Below are 17,417 nucleotides of genomic sequence, written 5' to 3'. Positions count from 1 at the left end.
AAATCAAAGAAAATGTAGGGAACTACCTTTATTGAGCTTTGGCAACTAACTGGAAAAGCATTTTAGTGTTCAGAGGGATTGAATCATTTTAACTTACCATTAGAGCTGAACTTTTCAAGATTAATGATGTGCCCTGCACTTATTAGTGCCATAGGCTATGGTGGTGCAGAGATGATGAATGCAAAGAAGTGAGAAATATGGCATTACGACTCATGAATTATTGAGTAGGTTATTTATAACGTGGGGAATTGCATTCGTATTTTTATTAAACTATAATGACTTAGGAGTTATGCATTAAGAAAGTAAATTCCCTTTAAAAAAAAACTCAGAATGAATTTGGTCTTATAAAATTGCATGTAACGATAACTCTCAATAATTAGTAATTGATCTTGCTAGCACATTTACAATGGCCAAGCACAGTCTATTAATCTTTTTTCACATAGCAAAGCCACAACAGATAATATCATCTAGCAGTTTATTCATGGTTTTTGTTCACACTACCATCAGAAATACTCTTACCAAAGCAGAATTCATACTTCATCGGAAGTAGTTAAGTATTACACTCCTAGTACAGAAGTCCTAAAGAGTCATTCTTTGCCACTTTTCAGGGTTTCCCTGAAGAATGATAATCTAGATAGTTCAGAGCCTTTTCCTGTCCCTGAGAACTGAAAGAGTTAGAATATGCTTTCTTAAGCTTACACCTTCATTGTTTTTCTGGACCATATAGGACAGTGTTTCTCAACCATGGCAAACTGAAGATGTGTGAACTTCAACTCCCAGAGTTCCTCAGCCAGCCTTCCTCTGGGAGTTGAAGTCCACACATCTTCAATTTGCCACGGTTGAGAAACACTGATATAGGAGGTACTAATGAACTTCCCTGTAGTGGTCCACCCCCAAATCTTGATGACCACTAGATGGCAACAAAGAGATAGGGAGCACACTCATACCTTGCTTTCATTTTGTGCTTGCCCAGATCTTTGCAGCTCAGATCTGGTAGAAGTACTTCCTTCTGTTTCTCCCACGGTCTCTCACATCTCATACTTCATTCCACACCTACTATCACAACCTGCTTTCATGATGTCTGCCTTTCTTATCCAATTAAAATGGTCTCTCTAGTGTTATTATGCAGAACTTCTAGTTCAGGCAAAAGTCAGTTATTTTAATTGCAAACCCTCTAGTTTGATCATTCTTCCTTTCTTTCAATGAGGAGAGAAGATGGAATTGTAATTCAGATGACTAAGAAGGCAGGTAGAATGCCTGGTTTCTTGTCTGGCAGCCAGAGCATAGTGCTGGCAGTGCCAATGTAGGTTGAAACCAAGACTTCAAGGATCCAGAGCTAAAAGTCCACAAAGTCCAGCCTGGAGTTGTAGATATAAGAGACAAGATGCAGGGATAGAAGTAGGCAGCCAATGGCATACAGCTCCAGGAAGATGAGGCAAGGCAATGGCAGAGAAAAAGAATGGTCTGTGTCAGGCTACAGTTCCACAAGCTGCCCCAAGTCATAAAGAACACAGTCCAAGAGCAGAGCAAGGATACAGGAACATGGGCCCAATGTTGTAGGGTTGTTTCCAAAGGTGAGCAAGGTTGTAGCAGCTGTTCCTAAGTAGCCCCAGCTGTAAGTACAACTCAATCAGGGACCTTGTCCTTGCTTCCTCTGTAACCAAGCAGCTCATAGTTGCTCTGTCCTTCAAAGTTGCTGGCGCATCCTGGGTCTTGGTGCTCTGCCAGAATCTAAAACTGCCTGCTCATTGTCTCCCTGGTCTGCCTCATTCATTTGTTTGGCTGATTGAGTCTCTGCCAGCTCCCTAGGTGATAGCTTGTTGGGTCAGGCCCTTCAGCCTCTGACTCAAAGGTTTCAGAGTAGACCATAACAGTAGGAATTGCAAGATGCTGTTCAAGATAGTAGAGAAATAGTATCATATGTGTAGTTTGGCTTTCATTCACATGGTTATATGAAGACAGTGCTATTAGGCATTGTAATGTATTACCTGTGAGTAAAAAGTAATGAGTAGATAAAAGCAACCAGCTATGGGTGCATGAGAGTGGCTTTCTACTCCCAATGTAATCTGCAAGGTACCAGTAAAACCTATCTGCCTACTGGGTTTGTCTTATTATTTTCTATGTTGGTTGTTCTAACAAACATAACAAGCACTGGGCAAACAGTGGCATTTGCCTGAGGCAAAAGATGGAAAGCAGTAATAAGAGGCTGAAGGCCAGTGCTTTCCTCTATGCAGCCTGCCCTGTACTTCTTAATAGCTTGGCAACTTCAGGTGCAGAGCACGACATTTATTTATTTTATTTATTTATTTTATAAATTTATTCACCGCCCATCTCTCCCCTACAGGGGGACTCTGGACGGCTTACAATAAAACAGGATTAAAATTCAAACCATTACAATACAAAATACAGTAAAAATACAAATACAATAAAATCTACATGGCGAAAAGACCTTAATCAGTCCTTGAGTGTAATAGGCCCTCAGAATCACTTTACGATACTAGCCATCCCCAGGTGTAATTATTCCCCCTCCCATTCCAAGCCCGCTGACAAAACCAGGTCTTTAATCTTTTGCGAAAGTCCAGGAGTGAGGGGGCCTGTCTGACCTCTGGGGGAAGGATGTTCCAAAGGGCGGGAGCTACAGCAGAGAAGGGACGCTTCCGAGACCCCGTTAGATGGAATTCTTTTATGGATGGGGTCCGTAACATGCCCTCCCTGCATGACCAGATGGGGCGGGTCAATAGGGGTGAGACGGTCCCTCAGATATCCTGGCCCCATGCCATGTAGAGCTTTAAAAGTGATGACCAACACCTTGAATTGGACCCGGAAGCAAACTGGGACCCAGTGCAGCTCACGCAACAAAGGTGTTACATGTGGAAATCTTGGGTCACCACTGCTGGAGTGAGGTTCAATGATTGCTATAATCATCTTTCATACATGGAATGAAAGCAGCTGCCATTTTGACCTTTGCTCAGACAATAAAGAGTTGTGGAATGGCTGGGCTGATGCTTTTGACTAACTGGTGTTCAACTAGGATAGAACCCATGCAAGAGCTTTCGCTCTAGACACCATGAGAAACCAGACCGTGATGCAAAATTCAACAACAGTACAAGAGTCAGATACCGCCTATTCTTCCTATGCATGTTACGATTAATGTTTGTCTAGAGGCCAAGTCCATTCAATAATATACAGTAGAATATCTGAAGCAGCTTTGGATTTGTTGCCAAAATTACATGGAATTCATCCGTGAGAGGATCAGGCATGTGACTATTCACATTAACTTATTTTCTAGATCTTTCTTGCCCTTACAACTTCAAAATATTTTCAAGATAACATTTACCGCATAGTTTTGAATCATATTTGCCACACTATTCATCATGTCTATGAAGCAGTGCTGCATATACACATGTTTAAGTATAAATGCAAACAAAGTTTTGAATGCTTTTAATCGTCAAAATAATAGAGAATCAATCAGACTTCCAAGGATCCAATTAAGTGTTGAAGAAAATAATTTTCAAGACAAGGACATTTGATGGATTTTTCAGCAGAGTCCTTTTTAAAATAGCTTTGCTTTGTGAAACAGCAGCTAAAGCTGTCATACAATATCATTTTGAAGACAGTGTAGTAATCTAAAAACTCCAAAAGGTGGTGGGTAAAATGTCAGCGGATTTCAATTTACTATTCATAAATCATGAACCTGTGAATTGTAGAATAATTTATAATTGCCGTATTTAGTCAAAACTGCACTGTATCATTAGGCTGCCATTGAATGCAAGAAAGGAAGTATTCATCTCAAGCATTTCGTTTTTCATTTCTAATTGTTAATGCTTAAGAAATTTCAGAAATATTAATTTTCTAGAAAAATTACATGGATGGTGAATGTTGCTTAGTTTCTCTCTTAACAGACCCCATCTACCCTCCTAATGGACTGAAGCTGTGTATGCCTGAATTCCCTTAGTGAATTAATAACTTGATCCTTGTGAATCTTTCCCTATACTAATATGGCTAATCTGGTCTGACAGCTATTTTTGCATGAGTAGATGTCATTCACTCAGATCTTCTGGTGATTTTGATGAAGATCTTCAGGTACATAGGAAAAACTGAATAACGGTAGAGCAAGAATGGAATCCTACATTCTTTATACCATCTCTATACTTTTTGACCTTTTCAACCACCCAAGATTACTGTGCTGGGTGATGGTGCAACTTGTCTCATTTTCTCAAAGGCTAATAGAAGTAGGTTAAACTAAGCTTAGTGCAGCTTATTCATATTTCAGCTTCCAAAACAGTGAGGACATGTTGGTCCTCCCTTCCTATGGTGACATGACTGCTTAAGGACCACTCTTTCCATGGTCCTTGGAGGCCACAAAAATGATTGCCCATCCCTCTATGTATTTTTAGATATAGATACAACTTTATATTTTTGTTTTTATTTAAATTATTATATGAATTTTATGTAGGTAGTATATACTAATGGTATAATTGTCTGCTATGTTGCCTCCAAGCTGTTTTTTCAGATAAATTGTGTTGTTCTTTTCTTCACAGGAAAAGATAAGCATGAATTAACAATGTCAGTGGATTCTGCTTTTTGACACTGCAGCATTGCATGCATAAATCATAGAGATTTATCATTGTCTGTAACATAGACTTTACTTTTGGTAATCAATAGATAATTTATGAAACAGCTGCAGTTGCAATTTTTTTCTCTGATGTAGAAAAACATGAGAAAGATGCCCCAGAGAATGAAAAAAATGCAGTTCAGGCACTTTTAGGAGTTTTATTTTCAAGGCCTTTGTTCAGTGCTCATGTACATTTAGACAAATGCTTTCATTGGATTTTGTGCAAACAGATCATTGAAGAGAAAAATAAGAAATACCAGGCAAAGGAAACAAAGCAATTAGTCTTATACAGAGTTAGACTATTGCTCCATATAGCCCAGTACTGTCTGCTGTGATTGGCAGCCCCGTTTCAAGATCTCAGAAGTGTTTTGCATCTCCTGCTATTTCACTCTTTGAACTGTCAGTGTCAAGGACTAAACTGGATCTGGTATAGAAAACAGGTCTCTACCTCTGAATTACAAAACTCCTTAGGTATACAGTGCAGCAAGTTGTTGGTCGCTGCTGTCTGAAAGATCAGTTTTTCTCTCTTACCTTTTACAGAAAGGACTAATTGTCATCAGAGGGAAGGATAAATGAATACATTTTAAAATAAATCTCCAAGGTGTTTGCTTTTCTCTCTTCAATCTTATAGAAACTCTGGTCCCCCCATTTGGTCAATTCTATGTTGTTGTGGCTTTGTATGGAGGATCCAAGCTAAGCTGCATCTAGCAGGGCTCTATTACATTCCCTCCACATGATAGAACTCAACACATATGATCCAAGATAACATACTGTATGGTGAGCTTTCTTATCTTACAGAATTCTTTCATGGTGATCTTCCCAAGCTTGAATAAGACTTTTGCTTTAATAAAGTAGTCATTCATTAAGAGGAGCACAGAGTCCAGATCATGGGAAGTAATTGATCCATTCAACTCTTCTGTGGACAGACTCCCTTTGGAATATTGTTTCCAGTTCTGGGTACCAAAGTTCAAAAAAGACAATGACAGGTGAGGACTACCTCTCAGAAGAGGACTACCAGTTGGTGAAGTTGGTGAAAGGTCTGGAAACAAAGCCTTGTAAGGAATGACTGAAAGATCTGGGAATGTTTAGCTCATTCCCCATGCTGACTGGGGAATTCTGGGAGCTGAAGTCCACACCTTTTTAAATTGCCAAGGTTCAGAAGCACTGGTTTAGCTTATTAATTAATTGAAAAGCACCTCAGAATGTTCCATTTTCATCAGTCCCCCGATCCACTTGTACTCTCCTCTTGATTGGAAAATCTGCTTCTGAAGGTCAACTCTCTACAATAGAGAGGAGGGAGACGGTCTGGAGAGGAGTTGTGGATAGGGAAGACTGGTGAATTTTGAGCATCCTGCCAAGAAGTCCAGAAAACATCCTGGAAGAATATGATGCCAAACCAGTTCATAACACCACCAAGAAAACTAGCAGAAGGCAGTCACTCAACTCGAGGATGTATTCATTTTTTTATCTGCACAAGCAGAAGCCTTTCTACTAAGGCAGAACCATCTTGGATACATCCCTGTTTCTTCTTTGATTATTGCTGTTGCTCACTTTTTAGAATTATTAGCATTCAAGATAGTGGAAATTTATTTAACTCATTAATAAAATGTTTTCAGAAATGATAACTGAAGATGTTCCTTTAGCTCAGGCTGGGAGGCCAAATTATTGTATTTCCCAGCTGGAAGTGAAGGAATCATCAAGAGTCAGTTTTGTAAATGAGAAGCAGCAAACAGATAACTGAATTTGATACCCACCCATGCTGTCTGTGGTATGGCATTTGGGAATCCATCCCAGATTCATAGAGTTACGTTTTAGAGTGCCACAATGAATAAAATTACTGGCCCTGAGAAAGCAAGGAAAATAGAAGGCAGGATAAGATAATATGGATTAATAAATGAGAATGCATTCAATGGTTCACAAAACTGGTAACAGGGAAAATTGCTTGAGGATTCTGTTTTCATATAACAGGAGATTACCATGCATCTGGAGACAGATTCCTACAGCTGTAAATAGCAAGATTCTGTTGTTTCTGCAGTTTGGAAAATAAGTACTAAGAGCAATTAAAGAAACATGAGTATTGTGGTATAAAGACCTTGTCCTGTTATTTGCCATATCATGGAGACATAGTGATTTCCACGGTACTAGCCTTCTTATAACAGCCACAAAAATTAGCATTGTAACAAATTGGAAAAAAAGCCCTTACACCATGCAGAAGGCTTAACAGAGTTAATGGCAATTCAATGGGGGTGGGGGGAGACTTGTCATGTTGAGATATTGCAGATAATATTTATTACATTATTCAAGCCATTTATTTGCCATTATTTAGTGAGATATGAATGTATAATATGAATACAGTTACTTCCTTGTTATCTTTGTTATCAAACTACTTTTAAATCACATACTCACTCCAGACAGAGGCAGAGTGGTGTAGTGTTTAAGGCATCAGGCTAGAAACCGGGAGACTGTGAATTCTAGTCCTGCTTTAGGCACAAAGCCAACTGGGTGACCCTGGGCCAGTCACACCCTCACAACCCTAGAAAGAAGGCAATGGCAAACCACTTCCAAAAATCTTGCCAAGAAAATTGCAGGGACTTGTCTAGGCAGTTTCCAAGACTTGGACACAATTGAACCAATCTAAAAAAAAAACCCTCACTCCATAAATCTAAAATATAGCAAATTCAAAACCAAAAAGAACCCGTCTCCTTTTTAAATATGACAATATATTGTGAATATGGCTGAGATTAAAACCTAGGAAAATTGATATCTTTCTGATGCCTAAAACAGCTTTCCCTAACCTGGTGCTGATAAATAGCTTGAAAGGCTGTGCTGCACTTTTGATCTTGAGGGCAAATAGGTGCTTCAGAGTTTGCAGGGAGGCTCACATTGCATCCAACAGGTGCTAAGGTGGGCCCCACACAGTCCAAAACACCTTTCCCTTTGTAGTGCTGCACAGCCTTATTTCCTGGCCAGCACAGCCAACTTGGGCTATAGAGGTCGCAAGATTAGGAAAGGCTTCCTTTGGACTGTTAGTGATTTTAATGGCCAATGAGATGTGGAAACCATCTGAAATTTCTCTGCCTGACTAGCTGCCTGCCTACAGCCACTGTCCAACAGACGTTCGTTCTCTTTCTTTCCCCCTCTCTCTCCTGTGACCCCATGGCATTTTCACATACTCAAGTAGCTAAAATTAATGACCTGACCATTTAGCAATGTGAAATAGCCTCTTGAGCTCATCAGCCCTAGTAAAAGGTAATGGATTCTTCATCCCGTTTTTAAACCCAGAAATATTGGAATATGCAATGGTATTAATTGTTGTTAATACAATTTAGGACTTTAAACCACATCACCCAGCCTTTAAAATGAAAAAGAAACGTTCAAGCCAACCTCATGTCATGCCTAAACCTTTATGGTTTCTATGGCTAAAGAATGGTTTTAAAATTAAATGAATTTTAGCCTTATCAGTGCCAAATGCTAAAGATGACCTGCTCTGAGTTCTATTGATTTGGGGAAGAAAAAGGATGTTTTTTCAAGAAAGGAAAAAGACATAATATGAAGCCGGTTTGCTTTTCCCAACAAGACATACCCTGAGTGGAATTGGTCGCACCATACAGCAAACAGCGCACGAGATCTGGCATTCCCTTTATTCATCCCAATCTTTGAGACCTCTGGCACCATCTTCCTTCCTGTTCTAGAACCTCCCGGCTACTCAGAGCTTATTTGAGGGATTACAACAGAGGGAACAATAGAGATGATGAGAGAGATGGAAATAGGCACCCACAAAGACATAGCTTCTTTCCCTTTGTATGGTACGATGTATCCTTATGCGTATTATATAGCTTGTGGGTGTGTGAGTATTCATTACTGTCTTCAGTGTCTGCTCAAGAACAAAATAAAAAGCGGACATTGGCTGGTATGAGCAGCATCTACAATTAAAAGATTGGATGGAAAGCAACAGCAGAGGCAAGCAAGCTCTTGGACAAAGCTCTCCATGCTGCTTTCCTCCTGGGGGACTTTTACACTCAGGTGGAAGTTAATAAGCTGCAGCTGTGAACCGTTTGACCCCCTCTGAAGGGGAATGAGCCCCATGTGTACGGGGGAGAGAAAGAGCAGAATCCCTGGATAGCTCAACTATACGTGCCTGTGGTGAAACAAAACAGGGAAGGAATAAGCCGAAGGCCCAGGCTGAATCATTTACTGTACTCCTGATGGTGAGCCCCACCAGCCTCAAAGATAGCAATGCAGCACTCATTACTACCAGCAGCTGACACTTTATTAAAATTGAACACCCACAAGCCAAGGCAAACGCAGGCACCTGCCAACTCTGCATGTGGATACAGGGAATACAAGGGGAATATTAGAAAAACACTACGCGGGGAGGGAGAAAGGCTTTATTTTGACACGTTTCTGAGTCGCCAGTCCCAGTATCAATAAACACAAACAAACAAAAAAAGACTCATAATTATTAGCATTGACTTTCTTTAGGTCAGGGCTGTCTAAAGCCTGGGACAGTAGTGGGTGACTATAGGATTCAATAATTCAATATTTTAGCCTCAGGGAACACAATTATAAAATCAATGTTAATTCTCTTCCTTTTCCCCCCTTTAGCGTATTCCTGCATGGCCAATTATCTACTAACTACCCACAAGCGTGGTGGTAGACTCTCTTTTAAATCAATGCTCGCAAGCCAGGATGAGTGCTATAAATCAGCTCCCACACAGGAGGGAACTTGACTGTACTATTGTTCAGTCAGAAACCAAGTCTGTAAAGCTTTGCAGTGCCTCAGTTCTGAAGGGGAAGAAACACTTCAGGGATGGCCACTTAGCTCCTGTCAGAAACTCCTTAAAGCAGCTGCATCGTTTCCTGGAGTTGCATGTCTGCTGTCCCCAGCTACAGCATGACCCCAGAAAAATATGTTTGATTCAAAGAGTTACCAAGAGGTGTTATATGTTTGCTCGCTCACACACTCTCCAGAGCATCTTTGCCCCTTCAAATCCGAAGTGACCCACCAGTTTGAACAAGATACAGGAAATCCTCATTTAGTGACTGTTCATAGTTATGATGGTGATGAAAAAGTAACTTTGTGACCAACCCTTGCATTTACAACCTTCGCAGGTCTGTAAAGCAAAGGAAAGCTGAAGTAGGATCGTAAGTACAGTTGCGGTTTCACTTAGCAACACTTTGCTTAACAACCAAGTCGCTGGTCCCAGTTGTGGTGGTTAAATGAGGACTACCTGTAATGGCTTAAATGTAATCTCAGATCCTCTTGGATGTGGAGGCCATTAACATTAATTAACAATACATCCTAACTAAAAAGAGAAGAAAGTCTCTTTACATTAACACTTACCCCCTGAATTGCTACTGATTTCTTTAAAAGATCCAAGAAAGTAAAACTCCATTCACGTGGGCTGATGTACACAATTGGAGCATGTATAAGTTTTGTGTGTATTGCTCATTTACACCAAGTTGTAAAGTATGCTCATTTACATGTACAGATGTGCATTACATATAAGTAAATTGAACACACACAGGATTTTGTGATGTTGAACTATGGGTGCTTAAGGAAAATCTCATCATGCAGAAGTGTGCAAAGTTCTGGAAATAGCAGCTTGTTTATTGCAGAACTAAAGCATGATCAAAATATAGATCCAGGGAATTAGCATTATGTACGTTTTTAAAAAAAAATATTTGATTTATATGGCCGCCCATATCACAATAGCGACTCTGGGCAGCTTACAACATTTAAAAACAATACAAAATATTCAAGACAATCTACAGGGGAAATAGTTTTCCTTTTAATCAAGTCCAAACTTGTCACATCACAAATCTGCATCCCTTTGGCTTTGAATCTACATAGAAGTATCACCACTGAATAAACCTGTCAAATGAACTCACAAGCCCTTGCCAACCAAGTAAAATATATAAACATTAGGAAGGCAATCTGTTATATTTAAATTCTGTGGTTTCCAAGGTGAGCTACAGATCTTACATCAAAACCATTTTATAAAGGCACTGTTTCCATCTGAACCTCAAGGAAAATATTGGTGCATTTTCTGTGCTGAGTTTCTGGAAGCCTGACAGCAAGAGGGACATCAATTCTTTGAGGACCAAAATGTCAGAATTCACACAGAAGCTGGCAGTAAACTACAGTGCTGCTTAAAAGTTTGTGAACCCTTTTGAATTTTCAGTATTTCTGCATAAATGTGACCTAAGATGTGATCTCCACACAAGTCCTAGAGCTAGATACTTGTTCATTTATTTACTGAGGAAAATAATCCAAAGCTACATATTGTGTGCAGCAAAAGTACGTGAACCTCTAGGATTAGCAGTTCGTTTGAAGGGGATGTTAGAGTCAGGTATTTCAATCAATGGGATGATAATCAGGTGTGAGTGTGGGAGGTCCTGCCTTATTTCAAGAACAGAATTCTGGGTATTCACTATCAAAGTCTGATCTTCACAACACAGGTATGTGGAAGTGTGTCCTGGCTTGAACAAAGGAGATTTCTGAGGACCTCTGAAAAACAGTTGTTGATCCTCACCAGGCTGGAAAAGGTTACGGAACTATTTTCAAAGAGTTTGGATTCCACCAGTCCACTGTCAGGCAGATTGTGTACAAATGGAGGTAATTCAACACCGTTGTTACCCTCCCCAGGAGTGGTTGACTAACTAAGATCACACCAAGAGCAAGGTGTGTGATACTCGAGGAGGTCTCAAAGAACCCCAGGGTAATGCCTAAGGATCTAGAGGCCTCTCTTGCATTGGTGAATGTCAGGGTTCGTAAGACCACCATCAGGAGAACACTGAACAACAATGGTGGGCATGGCAGGGTTGCAAGGAGAAAGCCACTACTCTCCAAAAAGAACATTGCTGCCCATCTACAGCTTGTGAAAGACCACGTGAATAAGCCAGAAGGCTATTGGAAGAATGTTCTGTGGACAGATGAGACCAAAATAGAACTTTCTGGCTTGAATGAAAACTGTTATGTCCGGCAAAAGGCAAACTGTGTGTTCCAGCATAAGAAACTTATCCCATGTGTGAAACGTGGTGGCAGTATCATGTTTGGGCTTACTTTGCTGTCTCTGGTGAGATGCCACAAGAAGGGAAAGTGAGATGTTGCAAGAGGAAAACAATAACTGGCCTGCCCGCTAGACAGCCTTTCTCTGTCACGCTTTGAACTTTCCTCTGTAGGGTTTCTTCTCTTCTGAAGTGAGATAGTTACAGTCTAACTGCTGAAAACTTCAGCAGGTGCAGATGTCCGCAGAGCTTTCTGCTGGTTCTTGTGTTGCATATGTGGATGTGTGTGAGTGGATGTTTGTGCGTGCAGATGTGTGCATTTTAAGATAATTTAACCATCTGTCAACCTAGCGGATGCGTGTGTGTGTGTCTACATGTTTTGATGCTTTGCATAAAGTCCTGTGGCTGTATCAAACAATGAAAGATAAACTCCAGGTAGCTGTATTTGTGTTAATATGCAATGACTCCATGAAATAGTCTGAACATCGTAATTTTCTATCATTGGCAGATAGTTTCTCCAAAACCAAGTCTGCATTGTTTCTCAAAAGGTCTTCTTTTGCTGAGCAGGTTTACCATTTTTTTCAAATGTGTTAGTTAATCAGTATATAATATTTTGATTTTCACAGTGAAAACTAGGTTTGTGGTGGACTACTGTCCATTTCTAAGGGCAAGTTGACTCAAATGAACCTTTGAAGGCAATTTATATGTTCTCAAGAAAACTGCATACTTAGAATTATTCACTTAGTCATGCCTTAATTATTCAGAGACTCTGAGGCTCATTTCTCCTTAATTTGGAACAGTTTCATTTCTTCTTTCAATGTGGACACCGTAATACCACTTTGTTAGCTTGAGGCTGTTGATTTTCATTTTAATCTTGACATTTATAATATTTAATTAGTTGTTCTTGGAGGTAGCAACACATTATTTTCTTTGCAGCTCTATATGTATGTCTGTAGGGGTGTGGGTGAGTGGGTGGATGTGTATAGGAGCAGCTGGATAGTGTGGTGGTTAGAGCGCTGCCCTTTGATGTGGGAGACAGGAGTTCAAATCCCGTCTGGTACCTAACTTACCAGTAGGAGACCTTGGGCAAAGACCCCATAACGCGTCACCTGCCTACCTCAAACATGACATGAACTAAGAGAATCATGCTGGCTCAGACATAGCCCAGAGTAACAAGGTTCTCACCAGGACAAGCTGATGATAAAGTGGGCTACTGGAATAAACCATACATGGATGAGACAAGACACACACACACACACACTACATGTATGCATGTAGAGCTTTTATAGCACTACATTAAAAAATAATATACAACTTTGAAAGACATAGTTGATTGCTATTTGCAGCTCAAAAAACCCCCCTTACACTGTGTTTAGGGATGTTTACAGTAAATGTTACTGTGGAGAGTTTCACCACTATGTAGACACTCTTGATAGAAATTTACAAAGCCTCTATTATACCTATTCATACCCATACACAAAAATCAAACTGGGCTGAGTTTATTTTTTTCTGTCTCTTCATGATTGGCTCTCAAGTTACCTGAAACACTTCCTTATCAAGAAACTCTAACCATCTTTTCATAAACATGATGTGATTCTTCTGATTCTTTTGTGTTTTAGCCAATGGATTTTTATTTCTGCAACTGAAATTCTGAAGGTTTTATCTGAGAACATAACATTTGTTTCTTAGAAAATGGTAATTGTTGGCTGAAAGCAGTAAAAACTAATTAACTTACTCCAGCTCTCTTATTGTTACAAAATAATCACACAGTTGATTTAAGTAACTTATTTTTGGCACTGAATTTTAATTTAATTTGATTTGGTACAGAACAACTTTATAGAGGAAAGATTTCTTGCATTTGTGCTTCTGACTAATTTTATTCTTCTTTCCATTTAGTTTTCAGGACTTTATCTACTATCATTCTTCACAATCCTCATTGGCCTGTTGCTGTACTTCTCTACATCCACATACACTGCCCAAGACCCACGGGTGTACAAGCAGTTCCGAAATCCTTCAGGACCTGTTGTAGACTTGCCAGCCACTGGGCAGCTAGAACCTTCAGTAACATACACCAGCCTTGGCCAGGAAACGGAAGAAGAATCTCACATCCGTGTTGCCTAAACTCAGGCCCTTGCCACTGTTGGTGGAGTTTGTATCACCATTATCTCTGTCTCATTCATAGAGAAAGGTATTTTCCGGATGCAGTTACTCCAGTCAGCTGCAAGGTAGCAAATAGGGGAGGCTTGTTAAAAACCACCACCACCACCATTAAAATCTTTCCAAGAATGCTTGACTAGGAGCTGTAACTTACAGTCCTTTACTTAGAGCAGTGCTTTTCAATCTGACAATCTCATTAAGGTTTTCTTAAGGAGAAGTTCTGAAATGGTAGGGGAACTTTCCTGAAGGACAGGTTGCCTACCTCCAAACTTCCATTGGAATGGAACCAATATGTATGTAGTAGAGGGCACACTCAGTTTATAAAGGATGAGGCAAACAGGTTTGGCCAGTGCCATATCTGAACTGAAAATCCACCCTACAATATACCCTGAGACTTTTCTGCAATTTGCTGTAGAAATGCAGAAGACTCAGTAGATTGGGGGGTGAGGGTGGAGATCACAAGGAAACTGGTGGACAAGTATCTCCCAATGTCACTTTGTTAACCTTTTCCATATGGAATACTGAACCAACAGTACAGTATTAAAGTCTCTGAACAGAATTAAGATGACTTAAAATTGCTCTGATTTTTAGCAGAAATGCCATTCAAGTCACAAGATGCTAAGACATAAAGGATTTAGGAGATGGTTTTTAAAATGTTGGTTCATAGTGTCTTTTGCCCAAAGATTGACTGTTTTGGTACACCATATTTAACAGATAGGATGAACTCTGAAAGATAATTCTTCATTAAGATATATATTTTCCTGACCAAGCAGGCAAAGTGACACTGGTAGATTATTTTCCACTGTTACACTCATGCATTTTTCATTCAGAAAATACTGAGAAATATTTTTGTGCAGTTTTGTCTAGATGGGCTTGAAAAAGAACTCAAATGCAGGTGATGCTGATGGGAAAGAGATGAGATGAGAATTGAATACCAGATGAGAATTCAAACAGTTGACTGTGGATGGGTTATCTTCAGTTCTTTTCAGCCCCTAGAGCTCCCACCAGTCCTTTTGCTTCCCTCTTTCCAAGGCAAAACAAAAAACAACCCCCCCACACCCACCTTTACCTGGGGAAAAGGACTACAGGACAGTGTCAAATGCTCCAATCAATGGGTAGATTCCAACTGGGGATCTGGGATTTGACTACAAGTCCCCAAATCCCTGCCAGAAAAATTCACTCTGCATACCAATTCCTGCCATGAATGAGTACTCTTCCTCAGTGACAAATAATTTCTGGAACATTAATGCCAAATTTGTATTCAAGTTCCAGGTAGCCAACAAGAAAGGATATGATTTTGTGCATCTGAAAAAATGTCTGCCACTGCTGCTCCTTACCTCCTCTTTTGGTTTGGAGAAGTGGGAGAGAAAGACGCAGGCTTTCAATAGGGCCTGATTAGTGTGTTTGAGTGAAAACTTGAACACCTCTGAGTGTTTTCAGGATGAATGGGGATGTGATCACCAACTGCTAGTGGAAAGGGATTATAAATATAGGAAGCAAGAAAACTATCACTGTTGGTAATCAGCACTTAATGCAACAAGGGAAAAGCAAAGTAGGGCCATATGTACATAGACACTATCAACTTTTGTCCAGTTGAGGTACACAGAATCTATACCCTAGTGCCATTGTGTTCATTCAGCTACCTTAGCTACCTGATTGCCTATTTTCTGAAGCCTTTCTTAACCTGGTCCCCCTGAGGCCTCCTGGTTCCACTCCAATGCCTCTCAAAGGGCCGAGGTTGGGGAAGATAGCTCTGAAGAAGTTCTGGGAAGCCATGGATGGACAGCTACCGATACTCATCTCTATTCTAGGAATAGGTTGAAAAGAAACTTTTTAACCTTTTTTAAAAATATGTGCATAATAGTTATAGTAGTCAAACAGTGACCTTTTAAATATTTTTTACAGTACTGTAATACTGCGGGCAGCTGAGGTTTGCCATTTGCTGACAAGGAAATTAACTTTCCACTTTCAGTGTCTTAACTCAGTATGTTCAGAGTCTTTATGCTTTAATCCATATTTTTTTGGGGGGGATTTACATGATTGATATTCCTTCTGAATCTTTGTCCATTGTTCATTTCTGCTTTCAAACAATAATAATTTATTATTTCCGGAATTGGAGCTCTATTATACTTGCCACCAAGATTGACATTGTGACTGCACCTGTCTCTCTCTTTTACATACACACACACACACAGTTCCCCCTTCTGGTTGCGTTGGCAACTACTGTACAGACAGTGGGATTCACTAGGGTTCAAATGATAAATTGTACTAGGTGATGTAGTCGAGGGAAGGAAAGTAATCCATTCATGGTTCCAGAGGCAATGGCTGCTTAGATCCTTAGTGTCCTAGTAGGGATTGCACATTCCTTTTCATAACCAAATTCCTTTGTTTGTCACTGCTCAGTGACTCGTGCATTATGCTCAATCAAACTGGTTAATTAAAATATAGCCTCATTTCCTCTTTATCACTGGGTTAGGAAAAGCACAGAACTGATGGTTCTTCTGTCTACAAAATTAATTTAGTAACCCAGCAGCAGCTGTTTCCCTCAAGAATATTGGGCAAATCCATTCTTTTATAATTATGTACTCAGAAATGTAAGAAATGATTACAGATTACAGAAATGTAATCTGAAAGAAGTTGGTGACACAACAGTTCTCAAGATACCTCCACTTTCCACATACCACAGAACTGGACTCACTTAAATGGGATTCAGTTTTCATAACTAGGGGCTTGGGCTTGATAATGGCTACAGTTCTTACAAAGAAAAAGAGGCATAATATTTAGATGTTCATAGTGTCATAGGCAATACTGGAATCATCTTTTAACATTAGAATGAATATACTACTTTGATTTGTGTGCCTTGAAGCTGAACTAAAACCAAAAAGATCCTTGATTTCTCTAGAGCCTCTAGTTCTTGAAAAAAAAATCAAGATAGCTGTTGTTTCAGTGATAGGAAAGTTTTTCAAGATGTGTTATTAGAATGGAAGAATCAAATAACTTCATTTAAAACTTACTGTTTCTACACAGTTGATCACAAAAATACTAGGGCTGTGCACATTTCAAAAATGAATCAGAACAAGTACTTTGGATCCTCTATGGTATGAATACTGCTCCTCTCTGCTCTTCATTAGAGCAAACTTGGCTGGCTGGCTTCAGGTTTCTGAGGGAGCCTGAAAAAAAGATACATCTGTTTTAAGCATCACAATATAGATGCACTAATTTAATTATTTGATTCATTAAAGCAGCAGGATCTTTTTTTAGGCTAACACAGAAGCCTGAGAAAACATATGTTTGTTTTAATAAATAGCAAAGAGCTATTGTGTTTGCAAGAGGTCTGGAGCACTTTTTCCTAACAATATTTGAAACATGCCCAGCTTTATAAAAATACTATTTTACCTACCTCAGGAGGATGAGAGCAAAGAGATGAGGCTATATAGAGGTACTGGATGTTTCCTGAATGAGCTTAGTTTGCCAAGGAACCTCTCTCTCATGTTCCTAGTACAGAAACTTACAGTTTGCAGTGCAGTTAAGGTGAGCTACTGCATTGTCATGTATGAAATGTATATTAATGAAGTCCATTATTTTAAAAATTGGTCTTCATATTAGTCATAATTCCTGTGAGAGGTGCATGTTA

General features: G+C 39.7%; 1 protein-coding gene across 1 annotated transcript in view; it reads left to right on the top strand.

The window, feature by feature from the left end:
• Positions 1-15,698, top strand: part of SLC35F1 (solute carrier family 35 member F1) — a 254,928-nt gene extending 239,230 nt beyond the window's left edge. The window contains exon 8 of the mRNA XM_063310704.1: positions 13,523-15,698. Coding sequence (XP_063166774.1) covers positions 13,523-13,747 — 225 coding nt within the window. The 3' untranslated portion in view covers positions 13,748-15,698. The remainder of the gene's footprint in view (positions 1-13,522) is intronic.
• Positions 15,699-17,417: the final 1,719 nt, after the last annotated feature.

This window comes from Candoia aspera, chromosome 1, assembly GCF_035149785.1.
Source record: "Candoia aspera isolate rCanAsp1 chromosome 1, rCanAsp1.hap2, whole genome shotgun sequence".
NCBI lineage: Eukaryota > Metazoa > Chordata > Lepidosauria > Squamata > Boidae > Candoia > Candoia aspera.
Note: the sequence above shows the minus strand (reverse complement) of the source record. Positions and strands in the feature narration are given on the sequence as shown.